At 39.9% G+C, this 18,222-nt stretch overlaps 1 protein-coding gene across 2 annotated transcripts in view; it reads left to right on the plus strand.

The window, feature by feature from the left end:
• zmat4a (zinc finger, matrin-type 4a) overlaps positions 1 to 18,222 on the plus strand; it is a 54,532-nt gene that overhangs the window by 18,353 nt on the left and 17,957 nt on the right. For both annotated transcript variants that reach the window (XM_085910119.1, XM_085910118.1), the window contains exon 4: positions 14,415 to 14,571. In XM_085910119.1, the coding sequence (XP_085766245.1) occupies positions 14,415 to 14,571 (157 nt within the window). The remainder of the gene's footprint in view (positions 1 to 14,414; positions 14,572 to 18,222) is intronic.

Below are 18,222 nucleotides of genomic sequence, written 5' to 3' on the forward strand. Positions count from 1 at the left end.
CTTATGGATAGCCATCATCTCATGATACCTCAAAGTATCCAGCTGGTAGTTTGAAGATGGATGTATAACAGCAGCAGGTAGTTTCTGTGGCATAGGAATGAAATCTATACATTGCAAAATGTACCTTCCTTGTTATGTCTGGGCCAGGTGAATTGGTTCCGCCACTGTAATTTAAAAACACTGGCTCTGTCTTTTGGGTAAAATTGAAAGAGACAAGGAAAAAGATCCTGCCATTAGCTTTGTGTTTATATGAAGTTTCTCACTCTGAACTGAGTAGAGTTGAAAAATACTCCTTTTAGAAGGCAGATTTTTCAGAGAAATCAAGACTTGCATTGTTAGGGTTGTAGAATTCCAACAATTGTTTTCTTGGAAACATTCCATGGCCTCTTTGTTACAACATGTCAGAGAGACTGTCAGAAATAAGCAACATCTTAATTTTGTGACTGACTGCCAACAAGTCAGTGAAGATACAAGTGAACAAAGGAACAAAGAAAATATGATGCATCGTACATAATATAAACCTAACTGCAGGCCTGCGGGGTGAGGGGCCTGGTCCTAAAGTCCGCCCAAAGTTTGTTAATGAGTAGTTTTCAGCTTGAGTCAGATTTTTGACTCATGCATTCAACAATTAATGAGAGGCATACCTCTCCTATTTGCTACTCAGGACTGTGGAGGAGGGTTTACAAAAACAATGAATGTCTGTGATGGTTAGTTTGGATTAGTCCTGTCAACACATTGTGGAATAATGCAGTTTTGGGGAAATGTATTTGTAGTGCATGTGAAAGCTTATGTTGACAAAGCCATCCTCCACAAAATGTGCCAGAATACAACAAAAAATCAGGTTACAAAATGCTTAGAACCTCTCCCCAAAATAAACTGAAGTACCGTAATTTTCTGACTATATGTCGTGGTTTTTGTCATAGTTTGAGTGGGGGGGCGGGGCGACTTATACTCAGGAGCGACTTATATGTGATTTTTTTTCACAAATTTTCAAAATTGAAAAATCTGCAATGTAGTGAAACCGCGATAAACAAACCGCGATGTAGCAAGGGATTACTGTCATTTGAACTGCAAGTGACGTCACCCGTGCCGCGCGGCGGTTGTTTACATAAATGGCAAAGGATTCGATCATGGGATAACAAAGATGACGAAGGGCCCCACGTACTACTGGCATCATTAGCGGCTTTGTTTGTAAGTGACACGGAGGACGAAGAGTTTGAAGGATTTAATGATTTGGAGTGACACAGAAGGTTTAAAAACTATTATGGCTTTTATGCATGCCCGGTCCTTCTTGACGGGACCTCTCTTTCACCTCCGTGAAAGAAAGTCGGGGGCCGGCGCTCGGCCAGGTGGCTGTCCGGGGACGGTGGATGGGGCTCGGACATGATAAAGAGCAGTTTACCAAACCCACTTCTTTCCTGGTACTTTTTTAACGCTACAATATTGTTATATACTAGATCTCTGCAGCGCACGCGCAGCGTTGTTGACGTAAAGAACGAGGAATTTGATCGATGGATTTAATGATTTGGAGTGACACAGATGGTTTGATAATATTGTTGTTATATAAACCCACATCATTCCTGGTACTTTGGTAATGCCACAACATGGTTATATACTAGATCTCTGCAGCGCACGCGCGGCGTTGTTGACATAAAGAACGAGGAATTTGATCGATGGATTTAATGATTTGGAATGACACAGATGGTTTGATAATATTGTTGTAATATGATAGTTATTTGAAATATACTTTATATATTGTTATATGGGTCTGTGGAATAATTAGAAATGCAACTTACAACGGGTCCGACGTCAGCATATGCGGCGCATACGCGGCATTGTTTACATAAAGCATGATCGATGGATTTAATGAATTAGAGTGACACAGATGGTTTGATAAATGTGTTATTTATGTAATACTTACTCGAATAACTCTGAATGTTACGTCAGGCCCGTTCTCAGCTCCTCGTTTGTGTATATGTCACGTTAGCATACCGTATCGTTTAGCCTGTTGTTGCTGGTTCATGTCTGTTTTTGGTGTTGGATTTTGACAAATACATTTGTCCCAAAAGTGCGACTTATATATGTTTTTTTTTCACTTTATTGTGCATTTTATGGCTGGTGCGACTTATACTCCAGAGCGACTAATAGTCAGAAAATCACGGTAGTTCATTTCTCAACTTCTCTGAAATTATGAACTGATGCAAAGTTTAGCTTTAGCTAGAGATGCAGTTGCGTTGTCACTGTCAGTGCAACACAAAGTCTTCAGGCACGTGAGCAATGAGTGACAAATTGAATGGGAAAAAAAGTACCTCAAACATCTTCTGACCTATACTATGCATGAAACAACAGGAACATTTGACCTTTGTGTTGCAACACTAAGTACAGTATTGACAAATTGTAACAATGGACCATCTTTGACCCTTTTTGTCACTCTACATTTATGTTTTGTCTCCAGTCTGACTGTGGCCCTTGTAAAAGGGCACATTTCGTGATGGGAGGGGACCTCCCTTGTAAAATTACACAAATGTGATGTGACCAGGCTGTGCATATAAGGTGGTGCTGTCTAAAAATACACTCAGCAGTATTGCCTCCAGAGACTGAGACAGTGCGCACATTCTGGCATGGCCCAGCATCTGGACCTTTTTGAGTTGATGACATGTGACAACTGTACATGCTGCTGGTCATTCTTGCTGCTGTGATAACCTGCTTTCATTCGGGTGGGGTGAGAATGTCGGTCAACTCGTGTGTTCACAAGATTTTATAGGTTGTGTGATGGTTGAAATGGATGAGGTACATTGGAGGTCGTAGAAAGAAAATGCCTCCAGACTTGTAGTAAAAACATCACGTGTGATGTCAACAAATGAAAAAAGAAAAGGTGAGCAAACATTAGCATGACAGTAATCCCTCGTTTATCGCAGATAATTGGTTCCAAAAACTACCCGGGATAAGTGAAATCTGCGAAGTAGGGTCACCCGCTCATCTGTAAATTCTTTGTGTCAATAAACGTATATGAAACCATATTTCATGATTGGAACATTAAATAATTGTTTCAAACATGTAAATAATACATTAATAGTATAAATAACATACAGAACATTTTGTATAAATATTGAAAATATAAATATTATAGGTGTGTGGGTGTAACATGTTAACAAGAAATACTGGGCAGGCTAACGAGTTAGCAGAAAGATGCTAATTTGCAATCGTGCTAACACGCGGAAACTAAAGCAGGGGTGTCAAACTCATTTTTTTCGCAGGCCGCATTGCAGTCATAGCTTCTTTTGGAGGGCCATTATGACTGTCAACCCAAATAAATGTATGAGCACCTCATATTATATACAGTAAAAGCTACAAAACAAACTGACAAATAACTTGTTTTCAAATCAGATGAGTAAAAATGATCAAATATTAAAAATATATATATATATTATTAAAAGTGATGACAATTTGCAATTCTAGTAATGACACACGTATCTGGCCCCCGGGCCTTGAGTTTGACACCTGTGCTCTAAAGGAATGTAAACTAACATTTGGAGCAATACTACATTGTCCTATAGGTTAGACATATGTGATCGTTCATTTCTCTTGTTAGGAGACCCACTTACATCGTCAATGACTGCTGTACCACTGTAACATGTATGTACACAAACGTGAAACAGAAAGTGTCCTCGTCTGAAAACGGCCTTCAAAATAAAGCACCCTACCTCAAACCAAAGCACGACTAAATAACATAACATGGAGAATTCTTAACACATACTGTAAATATGTTTTTAGAACATCTTTTATCATTATAACTTTTTTTTAACATGGTACAAGTGTACATGCTGTAAATATGTTTTTAGAACTCTTTTATTATTATAACAATTTTATATAAAAAGGTACAGGTGTACTCACTCCAAATGTGTGGGCACTCCCTGCCTTCTGCTGGTGTGCAGGCAACTTTCGTGCCGTAATTCCCCAAATTAAAAAAATAATAATTTTCAATAAATAATAAATAAAACTTCTGTTTTATTTTGAATTTTTTGGGGGGGGGGGGGAAATGCAGTGAAAACGCAAAAAATGAACCGCGATGTAGCGAGGGATTACTGTATACCCAATTCTAAAAACGTATAAAATCTCAAAGGAAATGTTTGAAAGCATTTGGCCAACAAACGTTCACAATGTATAATAATAAATTTGCATTTTATTGTTACATGGTTGTTAAATAAATTCAGTTTGGAGCAATAAAAATTGTAAGGGTCTCTTCCCCTACTCTGATCTTAAGGGTTAGCGCCACAAGTGTGTTTGGTTTGTGTGTTATAATATCATTTATTTACAACATGTGTGTATGTCTGCACGGCGTGTGTGTGTCTGCGTGCGTGCATCGTGTCTGACTATACCGGATTCATCTCACATTCCAAAATTTCCCTCATGTGTCATTGTGACTGTAAATGGTTGATTGTCTGAATGTGCCTTACTATTAACTGGCATTCAGTCAAGTGTGTACAGTGTCTACTACTCGCTCAATTGTCATTTAGGATCAGCTTCACCTGACCTTCGACCAAAATGGATGGATTTGTAAATGTAGTATTTCAATATGTCTGTTGACTCTTTTTCTTTTCGACAAGCATAGCTCTTGTTTTGTTTGTACTAAGACTGAACCGCAAAGAACATCTGATGACAATTAGAGCTTTTTGTGAAAGATTAATTGTTGGTTCTTGTGCCACCACTGGCAAGCAAAGAACATTGCCTGTTCATGCATCACCAAGGTTAAATGTGTATTTTGCAGCACACTTTGTGATAATTTCCCCCCGGGGATTATTAAAGTATTTATCCATCTAACATTTGATAAATGGCTTAATGGTTACATACAGTCATCAGCAAAACGTTTTCTTTCAACATATAAATGAGTTCATGGCAAAAAACAAATCACAAACAAACACTTGGAACAGAATCACTACAGCTGGGTACATAACATGACATAGGAACATAAAACCTGACAGGAACAGAAGCAACAACAAGAATCATGTTTCAACTCAGGCAAAAGGAAACTAGGGAAGGAAATACAAGCAAGACAAGACAACCCTGTACAGGACAAGAGTAGGTGATTAAGACAAGGGACAGGGCTGATGACAATAGATGGAAACAAAAAGCTAAAAAGCAAGACATCAGCATGGAACACAAGACATACTGTGAAACAAAACCAAATATTCTAAACAACAAAAACAAAGAAGATCATGACATCAGCACTGTGTCACTGATGCAGTTTATTTAGCAAAATAGAGCACTTTAGTCTGCAGAGGCTGTGATTTATGATCCATCTGTATCCATTTGATAACTATAGACTTAAAGTAATGAGCAAGTTGTATTTATTTTTGCTGTCATCTTTCTGATGGTTTTCCCCACTCTACCTTTTCTGCAAGAACCACACGTGAGACAGTTTGCCCATTTTATGCTTGCAAGCGGAGAAAGCCATCATCACCCTTGTGTGACACAAGAGTGCTTGAAAGCAGTCTGACTTTTGCCTCTTGCAAGAGACTATTTATTGAGAGAAAGCAGGGTGGCGGTGTGGGTGAACAAGTTTCGAGGGTCACCTCTGCAAACTGGTTAATCAGTGCAGAGGGTCTCACAAGGGTGTGGAAAACAAATACTAGTGGAGTATTTTTAGATACAAAACTAAGCAAGAATGTTTCCCCATCATTTGGGATATTTCAGCAACTGCAGGGAATGTGGAAAGTTTCAACAAGTCAAGGGAAGGTGGAAGGTTTTAATAAAGTTAATGATTCTAGTCAACATTCCAACATAATCATACGATCAAAATAATTTGTGAACCCTAACACTCTCCTATTGTTAATTGGTATATCTAAACTGTATTACTTCATCAAGCAACAATAATACCCACTGTGAATAGTCATCTATAGGATCTGACGTGATTACTTGCCTATCAGCATCTGCCGTCTTCCATTAAATCAAGCCTCCAGTGCAGCCGCTCGATCCTGGTGGCGAGAGCAGTCTTCCTGGAGATGGCACAGGTGTCCGACACTGCCTTGATGGAATAAGAAGTGACTAGACTCTTATGCTTCATTGCTCTAATATTTCCCTGAGCAATTTCTTACAGATTGCACACTTGACACACTCACATTTTATGAGGTGCTCCTATTTCCTTTCTATATTCCAATAGATGATACAAATTTTAGGGGAATAATCATAAATATGAAGACGGGTGACATGGCAATTTTATATCGTGTACTGTACCATATTTTTGGTTTCTCCTAAATTTCTCTTTTCTAAACTCCAAACCACTACTCCATCAAAACGAAAAGTACCTCGAAATGCTTTTAGTGCATTTTAGTTGACTAAATATGCATGTTTCTTTTTTTACTTGTATGTATTTCAATCACGACCTGATTTTAGTTTGAAAACATTCTGGACACCTTACTGAAGAAAGGAGCTATGCCAATGGACAACTCATTTGGCAGTAAACATGGTTTTACATGATTCATTAGAAGAGCTGAACAGGCAATTATCCCAGCTGTACATTTTGCTGAGTCAGTGTAACTGATCAAAATATCCCTCAACTGGCTCATCCAGTGGAGGCCTGCCATTCACTATTGTGTTATACTTTGTAAAGGAGGGGTCCTATAAGAGCCTTTTATTGCCTGTTTTTCATCTCTCCTTGCTGGAGGACACCGGATTCAAATGATAGGTTCATCAGCAAGCTCTGTAGAAACTTAAACGATGAATCCGGTATCTGGCAGCAGGGACCATATTTATGCTTACCCCACGGGCTCCAGTCTACACAAATAGGGCCCACTGTCTCTAAAGACTAAATCCTAAACCTAAGTGTCCTGATTGATTCAGATTTGACTTTCTTCAGAAAAACATCTACTTTGAAGGGTTTCATGCTCCAAGCAAACCAAGATAATCCTCTCCATGCTTTTATCTGCAGTGGACTTGATTATTGATTATTAGCACTGCAGCTCGAGTTCCGAGTAGAACAAAGAAACCAGAACGTTTAACTACTTTACACTGACTCTCAGTCAGCTGTACAATAGGTTTTAACCAGTTTCGTACCTGAATGCATTCAATTAAAGAAAGTTCATGAACTCGTTCATATTTTGGACAAATGTGAACTGAACGTAGCACATTTTTGCTTTGTGAATGTTTTTTTTGAACATGCTAATTCAGGGGCCAATGAGTGGTTTTGAAAAGGCAGTTCTTTTTCGTTTAAGGATGTCGGGTTTTCTCTTCTTGGACTAAATACAATGAGGATAAAAGTATTTAGTCAGCCACCAATTGTGTAGTCTTTGTTACTTTGTTCCCAGCTCTCTGCAGGTCATTCACTAGGTCCCCCCATGTGATTCTGGGATTTTTATTCACTGTTCTTGTGATCATTTTGACCCCACAGGGTGAGCTCTTGCGTGGAGCCCCTGATCAAGGCCATTATTGACCAAATACTTATTTTCCACCATAATTTGCAAATACCATCCATCCATCCATCCATCATTCTTTAAAAATCAGACAAAGTGATTTTCTGGATTTTTTAAAATTTTGTCTGTCATAGTTGAAGTCTACCTATGATGAAAATTACAGCCATCTCTCATCTTGTAAATGGGAGAACTTGCACAATTGATAGCTGACTAAATATGTTTTCGCCCTTTCTTCAAGATTCAAGATTCGAGAAGATTTTATTCGCCATGTTTGAGCGTGCCAAACAAGGAATTTGACTTTGTTACATCACAGTCTCTGTTCAACATTTAGGTGACTAACAACACTCAGGACATGTGAAAATGACAAATGACAATATTCTCAGCCATCCCCTGATCTTAAACTCCCATGAGGGCAAGGAAAAACTCAAATCTCCCACTAGGGGAAGTGAGAACCCTTGAGAAGAGACCACAGATGGGAGGGTCCCTCTTCCAGGATGACCAGGCTGCAATCCCTTCTTTCAAACGGCAACGATAATGTGTCAATCATCCTATGAGAGTATTCAGAAATTTTAGGAGAAGTTGTAGTCCTCTCAATGGCGTTGAACCACAAATTACACTTAATCAGATTGTTTTTTCTTGTGCTAGTAATTTATTTGGCCTTTGCACCCTTTGCACTTTTATGTCCCAAATTATAAAAGTTTTCTGGCTCTTTGGGCAAACAAGTTAAGAAATATTACATGAAAAAAAATAAAGTTAGTTAAAGCAAATATCATGTTACTTTAGATGTTTTGCACGTAATTATTCATTCTTCGTTTCCCACCTGGTACCTACAACAGTTTGTTTATGTTTGCACATTCTGGACCACAGTCATGTTTTTGTTTCAATTCATTAAAGCCAATTCAAATAATTTTCTCCTGTTGTTTGAGATTGTAGGGTGATCGCACCTGGATACTAGTGTGAATGGAATGGAATGCATGAAAACAATGAGAAAATGCCAATATGCTAGAGGGTAACAGCTCGGAGGTGCCAACAGGTGCCGACAGAACTGAAGTTAACCACGTGCACATACTTTTAATTCCAATTATAACTACCATAATTTTCGGACTATAAGTCGCTCGGAGTATGTTGCACCAGCCATAAAATGGACAATAAAGTGAAAAAAAACATATATAAGTCACACCGGAGTATAAGTCGCACTTTCGGGGCATATTTATTTGTCAAAATCCAACACCAAGAACAGACATGAACGAGCAACAACAGGCTAAGTGATAGGTATGCTAACGTGACATAAACACAAACGAAGAGCTAAGAACGGGCCTGACGTAACATTCAGAGTTATTCGAATAACTATTACATAAATAACACGTTTATAAAACCATCTGTGTCACTCCAATTCATTAAATCAATCGATCGTCCTTTATGTAAACAATGCCGCGTACGCGCGCCGTCGGACTCGTTGTGATTTGCATTTCTAATAATTCCACAGACCCATATAACGATATATAAAGTATATTTCAAATAACTATTTTATTACAACAATATTATCAAACCATCTGTGTCACTCCAAATCATTAAATCCATCGATCAAATTCCTCGTCCTTTGCCAACAATGCCGCGCGTGCGCCCTGACGTCAGCCTCGCCGTTATTCCACAGATCTAGTATATAACTAGATTGTAGCGTTAACAAAGTACAAGCAAAGAGGTGGGTTTGGTAAACGGCTCTTTATTTAACAAAACAAGAGTTCAACGAGGCAACAACTACTGAACTTCCAGCCACGGAGGTGGAAGAGAGCTCCATAGAATAGGACCGGGCGTGCGTAAAAGCCATGTCCGAGCCACATCCACCGTCTCCGGACAGCCACCCGGCCGAGCGCAAGCCCCCGATGTCCATCCACGGAGGTGAAAGAAAGCTCCGTAGAGTATGGCCGGGCGTGCGTAAAAGCCATGTCCGAGCCCCATCCACCGTCCCCGGACAGCCACCCGGCCAAGCGCCGGGCCCTGACTTCCATCCACGGAGGTGAAAGAGAGCTCCCATCGAGAAGGACCGGGCGCGCGTAAAAGCCATAATAGTTTTTCAAACCTTCTGTGTAACTCCAAATCATTAAATCATTCAAACTCTTCGTCCTCCGTGTCACTTACAAACAAAGCCACTAATGATGCCGGTAGTACGTGAGGCCATTCGTCATCTTCGTCATCCCGTGATCGAATCTTTGTCCTTTATGTAAACAACTGTCGCGCCACTGACGTCAGTTGAAATTCAAATTACAGCAATTCCTTGCTACATCGCGGTTCGTTTATCGCGGGTTCCCTTTTTTTTTTTTTTTTTTGAAAATTTGTGAAAAAAATTCACATATAAGTCGCTCCTCAGTATAAGTCGCCCCCGCCACCCAAACTAAGAAAAAAAACGCGGCTTATAGTCCGAAAATTACGGTATTTGAAGTTTTTTTTACTTACCTAAGATTCAGGTCTTTTAGATCATTTCCATAATAATAAAAATAGTTTTCACGATTTTGGGTTGTGCCTTCAGCAATGTTAGTAAACTAGTCTTCATTTCTTCATTTTGCTTTTAAATGTCTTAAATTCTTCTGTTAGTCAAAGGTCTTAAATCATTTTCCTTTAAATGTTGCTTTGTAACTATTTGAAGCACATTTGTTTAAGTTGTGTATGAAATGTGTTCTATAAATAGAGATGACTTTGCTTTCCTTTCCCTTGCCTCTTATTTTTTCAGTTTTTTGTTTGTAGTGTGTGTGTAGCATTAAGATTCATCCAATGTTATGGGTGTGTAAAAAATTATTTGTGCAGCTAATACTGCTGTTTTGATAGCAACAGCTTCAATCCAAAACAATTTTCTTCAAATGTATCTCATACGATATGGGTACAACCTGCTGCTTTAATGTCAGTGTGTGTTTGTGTGTGCGTGTGTGTGTGTTGTAGTGGGCAGACTCAGCTCTGTTTTGCCCTCCCCTCTAAGCACAGAAATAGACTGCTTTGTTTGCTCAGACCATCTTTTTATTCTTTTATTGCAGATACCCTTGTACTACGCTGTCCTATTTCTTGTGCATGTGCCGCAGGGGAGATGCACATAAGTAGTGAGTGTTGCCAGGGTCCCAAATAAGGATACATGTACTCCGTGCAAAAAGTCAGACTATAGGCAATTTTACATTATAGGTTCCAGAATGGGGCGGCTCGGTGACGCACTGGGTAGCACATCCGCCTCACAGTTAGGAAGGTGCGGGTTCGATTTCACCTCCGGCCCTCCCTGTGTGGAGTTTGCATGTTCTCCCCGTGTCCGTGTGGGTTTTCTCCGGGCACTCCGGTTTCCTTCCACATCCCAAAAACATGCTTGGTAGGCCGATTGAAGACTCTAAAATTGTCCCTAGGTATGAGTGCGAGTGTGGATGGTTGTAAGTCTCTGTGTGCCCTGCGATTGGCTGGCAACTGGTTCAGGGTGTCCCCCGCCTGCTGGCCGATGATGGCTGGGATAGGCTCCAGCACGCCCACGACCCCCGTGGGGACAAAGCGGTTCAGAAAATGGATGGATGGATGAAGGTTCGAGAATGGCCTGGCCCTGCTCTGCCCTTGGCCTTACCTCTCCATTACAACAGGCACAACAGGGGCAGTATCGGTTCAAGTGTGTGAGCCTCCACTCCACTGGGTTATGCTTCAAGAGTTCACAAGTCTCAGACAATTAATGCAATGATTTAAAATCTGAATTGCAGTTGCACAAAATTTTAGTCCATCAAATACACAGATGATTATTTTACACAGATGAAAACTAAATGTTTAGGTTCAAGCAAGAAAGATAAAGCCGCCTGCCAGCCACCACCAAGACATGAAAATAAAATGTTTAAAATTTTTGTTTTACAGAAATACTTAATCGAACTTACAATTTCATATGTACCAGTGAATAAAATATTCAAGCTTCTTGCTGGCGTCTTTGACAAGCAGTGCTGGGTCTGGTTTGAATGACAACAGCTTGCTTCAAACAAGCATGGGCATATGTAGTTGTTATTTCCTTAAAGGTGTCCAATCAGATGACAGGGATATTATTATTTCAATTCATTAGATGGTAAACAGTCTGATCTCGTTTTTGTCACTGTAGGAAGGCTATCAGTGTCCAAGTGTATGCTTTGCACAAATGAAGGACATGGCCAAGGACAAAAAGATGGGTGGTGTGTGTGTGAATGTGTGTGTGTGTGTCTTTAGTGTATGGGGTGATTTATAGTGAGTCACAGTAAACAACAGAATAACACGTATTTAAAACCTCCTCGTACCGTTCTTTTTTTGTTTACAGTTTCTGTTGTTAAAATATTTATTTTAGACACAAGCCTTATTAGTGAAGTGTCACTTGACACCCTACTGGGTGTTTAAAAGTGAAGAAACTCAGGCTTTCTGTGAAAATCAGTCTCAGAGTGAAATTGAATGTTAGAGTGTATCTGCTAGATAAGTGTTCCTCTTAATGTGAGTAAAAGCACATTTCATTTCACTGACCCATTTCATTTTCACAGGCTACATCAAGAACACACATTAAACAGCAGAAAAATCATTTGCTTAAACCTTACAATTAATGTTTGTACCTTTCTGTGAAGGCCGAGGCCAGATCATGTTTGTGACTGAGGGGGAGAGTACTTGACATGCACCATTAATCAACATGTACCAAATACTGGTTTGCATAAGAAAACATACAAACAAAGATATGCTTGTTCATACAAACAAATATATGTTTGTTCAATTTTACATCACAGAAGTGAAGAAAGTTCTTAGTGCAGGTAACCTCAATCTGAGACAGTAATGAAGAGAAAAGGTGATCATGCAGCTGCTGTTCACTAGTTTACTTAACACTGGGCATCAATATAGGCATCCATTTAGATTGTGTAACTCTCTTTGCTTGACTTATGCTCGAGCTCCTTTCCCCACCCAAAATTTTAAAACAGGAGCATACATCTTTTACTGCATAAGGAGTTACTTGTGTCCTCTGCATTTTCTCCGGATAATGGCTCGATGATAATAACGACTTGGTGCTACTTGCACAGATGGAGTCCCAGGGTGTCATCCTGATTGGCTTCACTATCACAACATAACACAGCTTGTCGGCTCCATTTGTATCCCAGCAGGAACTAAATGATTAAGGCGAGAAATTTTACAATGCCTGCTGCATCCGAGTAAAAACTTGAATGAATGCCAACTGACTTTTCTTTGAGGGTTAATTACTTTTCAAATAGCTGGATGAGGTATGAAAATCTCAGATCCTAATCATTCTGACAATGATGACCTTATTTTCTTGATGCTCAAAAAAAGCATACAAATGCATCTGAACCACTCCAACACATTTGTTTCTAATAAATAAATAAATAAATACATAGATACATACATACATACATACATACATAGATACATACATACATACATGGTACAAGGTACGTACGCACGCGCACACAAATACACACACATACATACATACATACATACATACATACATACATACATACATACATACATACATACATACATACATACATACATACATACATACATACATACATACATACATACATACATACATACATACATACATACATACATACATATATACATACATACATACTTACATTTTTGTGGTCAACTTACCCAAGCTAACAATTACAAATATGCATGGCAAGCTGAATCATTGGTTAGCACATCCAGCTCACATTTCTGAGGTTGTGGGTGCAAACACGGACACTTTCCTGCATGGAGTTCCCCTGTGAATGTGTGGGCTTACTCGCCGTAGTAAGAAGTCACCTGCACTCATCTTTATTTTCACAATATTTTCTGTCTCTGCGGCACAAAAGCCATAGTGTGTGGTGTATACAATTGCATCACTACGTCTAGGAAAGGCATCTACATGCACATTACCTCAGTAGGAATGAGATTATACTTTCTTTCTTAAGGTACGTATATGTAGAGTATCGCCAGTTGCTACCTATACATTTGTCTGTCCCATCTTGTTGGAACCATCAACAATCAAATAAAAGCAAAATCCATCAGGTAAATAATTGCTGTGGAATATAAACCTAACCTCACCTAAGTCACGATTCTAGAACTAATGTAAGACCACCCATTTCCTGCCTAAAGTAAATCAATGTCTGGATGTAACTGAATTTCCTAAATTCCAATGAAGCGAAAACAGAAATTATGGTTTTCGGTCCAAGTGACCCGTGTACGTGCCACCTTCTTGACCTGGGCACCCTGAAGTCTTATCTTAAGTGTTATCTTAAGTCAAGTTCGACCGGTCGAACTTGGGTTTTAAATTGGGCAGTTATTTAAAATTGGGTACCAAATCTTTCTTACCTTGTTCCATTTTAGGCAACTGCCTGAGGTAAAGCCTTTGCTTTCTCAACAGCACTTAGAAACAGTGATCTGTGCATTCGTTACATCTGGGCTAGACTACTGTAATGCTTCAGAGTCAGCCAGTCCTCCCACAAGCGATTCCAGTTGGTTCAAAATACTGCTACTCTTCTACTAACCCAAGCTCGTAAGAGGGACCACATAACCCAATTTCTCACTGATTCCCAGTCCATTTTAGAGTGTGTTTTAAGATACTTGTATGAGCTTTCAAATCTTTAGTGGCCTTGCCTCAGCTTACCTCTCTGAGCTCCCACCTCAACGCACCTGCCCAGTGCCTGAAGTCTGCAGAGAAGATGCTCCTGGAAGTGCGGAGGACTAAGCAAGGCATCATAGGGGATCAAGCCTTTTTTGTTGCTGGTTCTTCCCGCTGGAATAACCTCCCCTTAAATGTTAGGCAAGCCCCATCTCTGTTCATTTTTAAAAGACCCATTTTTATTCTTTTTCTTTCCACTGATTTTTGACTGCTACTATTCCGCTACTGTATAATCATTTGTGTTCCAATTGACTGTTTTCACTGTCTTTGTTATTTTTCCTTTGCTATATGTGAAGCACTTTGTTACAGTTTCAGCTGTTGTAACACGCGCTATATGAATAAAGTTATATTGTATTATATTTTAGGGCAGCGATGAAGGTGACGTGGACAAGAATAAATGTTGCACGCTGTGTAACATGTCCTTCACATCAGCAGTGGTTGCACAGTCACACTACCAGGGTAAAATCCATGCCAAGAGGCTAAAACTTCTGTTTGGGGATGAGAGTGCCATCACAACTAAAGGTAGAGCGCTTTCCTATTTTAATGAAATGTTTTGTGGTTTTATGGTTTGCTGTGATATTCAATGATTGACAATGTGACAATGAAGTTTAACAGTGTGATTAAAGACTGTCTGTAGACAAGAACTCCCGCCTACACACAACAGCCTCCTGCTTTCTGCCGCAGAGCAGACCACTAGTGTGACAAGTGTTTTTGGGGTGTTTTCAGCTTGCAGTTACAATTATGAGCCTTGCTGAGAGCTAATAAAGAGCAGAAAAACACAAAGAAAGATGAAGCACTCTTATTACAATGCATTACGCAAAGATCCAATTATGGTCAAGCAATGCAAGAACCGAAGCAGATTTTCCGCTGCTCCAAGACAAGACTTTTTGCAAATCAAAAACTCTATGTAAAACAAGAACATGATGCATAACACAGATTGTTTGTAGCTTAAACAAAGCTGTTTGTAACAACTGTACTATATCTGATACATGTGTTTGAATGGAAAATGATATCCATAAATGAATTATTAATTATTAATCATTACATAATTTGTCACTTATTGTATACTAGTTCCCTAATCAGACTTATGTGGAGTAATCTGTTCCTATTCACTGACCATTATTGTGCCTGTGAATGACTGGCAACCACTGCAGGGTCGAGTCTGCCTTTTGTCAAAAAGATAACTTTGCTTGCCCTGTAACACTCAACAGAATCAGAATCAGCTTTATTCAACCATGTACTGTACTGTACTCACATTATAGTTAATCGATAGTCATACTCAAATCCATCAAAGTCCTCCTCTGTATCTGAATTAAACAGTTGGACATTAAATGTGCTGTTCTCACTCGTCATTGTCGGTGTCAAACTCATCACGTTGCTCTTCAGCAATTATCCCGGCTTTCCAAGAAGCTTGAATTGTGTCTCGTAAGCATTTCTCTTTGTCGATACCATTTTAGAAGCTCCTAATACTGTTTGCTTTGCACAAACCAATAATTTATATTTATCAGTCCCGGCCGAGGTACATACTCTACGCATTACGTACAGTTCTCTGGTTTAACGTGTTGGCTTACGTATTTTAGTACATTAAACATAATGTCCTCTGGTTGGTTCATCGCTGTCATCTTATGAATTTTGCGTATCACATAGTGATTGCTGTCAGCTTGCATCCCTTTGGCGGCAGCCACACAACAACAATTTATAGATTTTGGAATTCAGTCTACATAAAATTAAAGACCATTAAGTGCGCCTTATAGTGCAAAACAAAACGGTACATTGAAAAGCTGCGCATTATGTCTAAGGGCTGGGTTTTGATACAGGGGTAACAATATGTTAGAATAAGCCTCTTTGGCACTTGTGATTAGCTAGGTAGCTTAAGCTATGTCGTTATATCGCTGTAACCTTTCTCTTGCTTTTATTGGCTGTCCCTTCTCTATGACACTCTTTGCACATATGTAGAAATTGATCTCAGTTAAGACTACAAGGTCACACATTATCACACAGACTAGGCAGAGTTGCCCCCTTGCAGGAGGGCGGCCCAGAGTAGTATAAGAATAGGAACCTTGGAGGTGGGGGTTAGACCTTCTTCCGCTGTCTCGCAGAGAAGGCTCCACAGCTGTGCATCAATCTTTCTGGCATATGTTAAATCGTTAAACTGAGAAGGCAGCCTCCTGGTAATTACTGTTATCATCGCAGGCATTAAAGATAAATAACAGGGACAATATCTAACAGATACGATACTGTATGTTTTGGGATACATGGGTATTTGTGCCTTCAAGTTATGTTATCAGAGAAAGCCATAAGCAATTGACTGGTGACCGGCTCAGGGTGTAGCCCACCTGCCGCCAAAAGACCGCTGGAATAGGCATGCCTCATGAGGCTCATGAGGCTAAACCAGTTCTGATGATGGCTGGATGGCTGGCTGGATGGCTGGCTGGCTGGCTGGCTGGCTGGCTGGGTGGATGGCTGGCTGGCTGGCTGGCTGGCTGGCTGGCTGGCTGGCTGGGTGGCTGGGTGGCTGGCTGGCTGGCTGGCTGGCTGGCTGGCTGGCTGGCTGGCTGGCTGGCTGGCTGGCTGGCTGGCTGGCTGGCTGGCTGGCTGGCTGGCTGGCTGGCTGGCTGGCTGGCTGGCTGGCTGGCTGGCCGGCTGGCTAGATGGATGGATCGATGGATGGATCGATGGATGGATGGATATACATATTTTCAAAGGCAATATTCTAACAACATAAATATTTTCTCTGTTGTCCAAGGACAGCTGCGATAGACTAGTGTCCCCCTGACCATCAGGATGATAAGCAGTTCAGAAAATGGATGGATGTTTTTAATTTATGTGTGTCCCGATTTCATGACAATAAAAAAGTATGGGTATCAGGGTGACAACAGTTGAGAGCCACTGTTTCAGTTGACATTAAACTTCAATTGGGAGTTGCAATAAATAGCCTGAAGCCTTTTTATGAAGGTTGTTCACTAGCCTTGTGAAGTGAATTGAATTGAACTGCATTCACTGCCACCATACAGCATTCGCATTTCAAGTTTGAGCTCCCAAGTCAAACCAAAAAAACAACAACAGCCGAGCAATAGCTCATTCTTTCAAAGTCTTGTTTATCAAATCACTCATATTTTAAGACACAACTGTATTATATTTTCACAACATAACAATTAATTAATAACTAAACATGACTAATGCTAGAAAAAAAAAATGCAACCAAAATGCAGACCAACAACAACACGTACATATTGGCCTTTTAAAGTGCAAGCTAGTCAGCACAATGCAACTGACAGTGAAGTATAGGACCTTTAATAAGCTCTGATCAGCTGCCAAGTAACAATGTCTATGGCCCTCCTCATCCAGTCAAGTGAAAAATAAGCTGTTATCTCCATTAAATGCCTGAAGAGGAAAACCTAAATTCTACTTGACAAATGGAATAAAGAGCCTGTTCTTCCTGTTGCTGCCCACTTGTGTCTCAATGCATAGTTACCACAGTTAACCTGAACACATGCTGTTTTGCAATGAGGGCTCTATAGTGCCAATAAGCACTTTTATTTCAATTCCTGTAACACTGTGTGAGTGAATTTGCGGCCCACTCAAATCTGTTACTGCTTTCTTATGGTATTATAAAACAGCCAAAGTTTCAAAGAAAGATTTAAAAGCTGCGTTTGGCTTCCAAGTACTGTTCCCAATCTGAACATTGATCACAAAATAGAGTTAAAACTTTCAATTCTGAGAATGTCCAAGCATAGGACTTGACCTCAAACTCCCATTTGCGAAGTCAGGTGTATGACCCACTGAGCCACTTTTTTTTTCTCAAATGCACTTCATATTTGTTGCAAAAAAGGGCAGAATAATAAATTTAAAGTTTGAAGTTACTATATGAGTATTTAATTGTATGTACATCTAAACGTCCAAGATGGAACCTGATAATAGTTACATAAGACTCTAGTATACAAATGCTCTTATGATGAGAGCATTTGTATACTAGTGCGATTAGCTGCAATTTACGTATTATCTGATTAGTCTACTAACAGCGATTACAGTCTGTGAATAATCAAAATAACCGAGTGTGTCCGGTGTTTTTATACAGCTTATCCTCACTTGGGCCAAGAGTGATCTGGCTGCCAGCCCTTTACAGGACATAAATTAACATCACACTCACATACTCATACGTATATGGGGGAT

This window comes from Syngnathus leptorhynchus, chromosome 4, assembly GCF_054491065.1.
Source record: "Syngnathus leptorhynchus isolate UIUO chromosome 4, UIUO_Slep, whole genome shotgun sequence".
Classification (NCBI taxonomy): Eukaryota; Metazoa; Chordata; class Actinopteri; order Syngnathiformes; family Syngnathidae; genus Syngnathus; species Syngnathus leptorhynchus.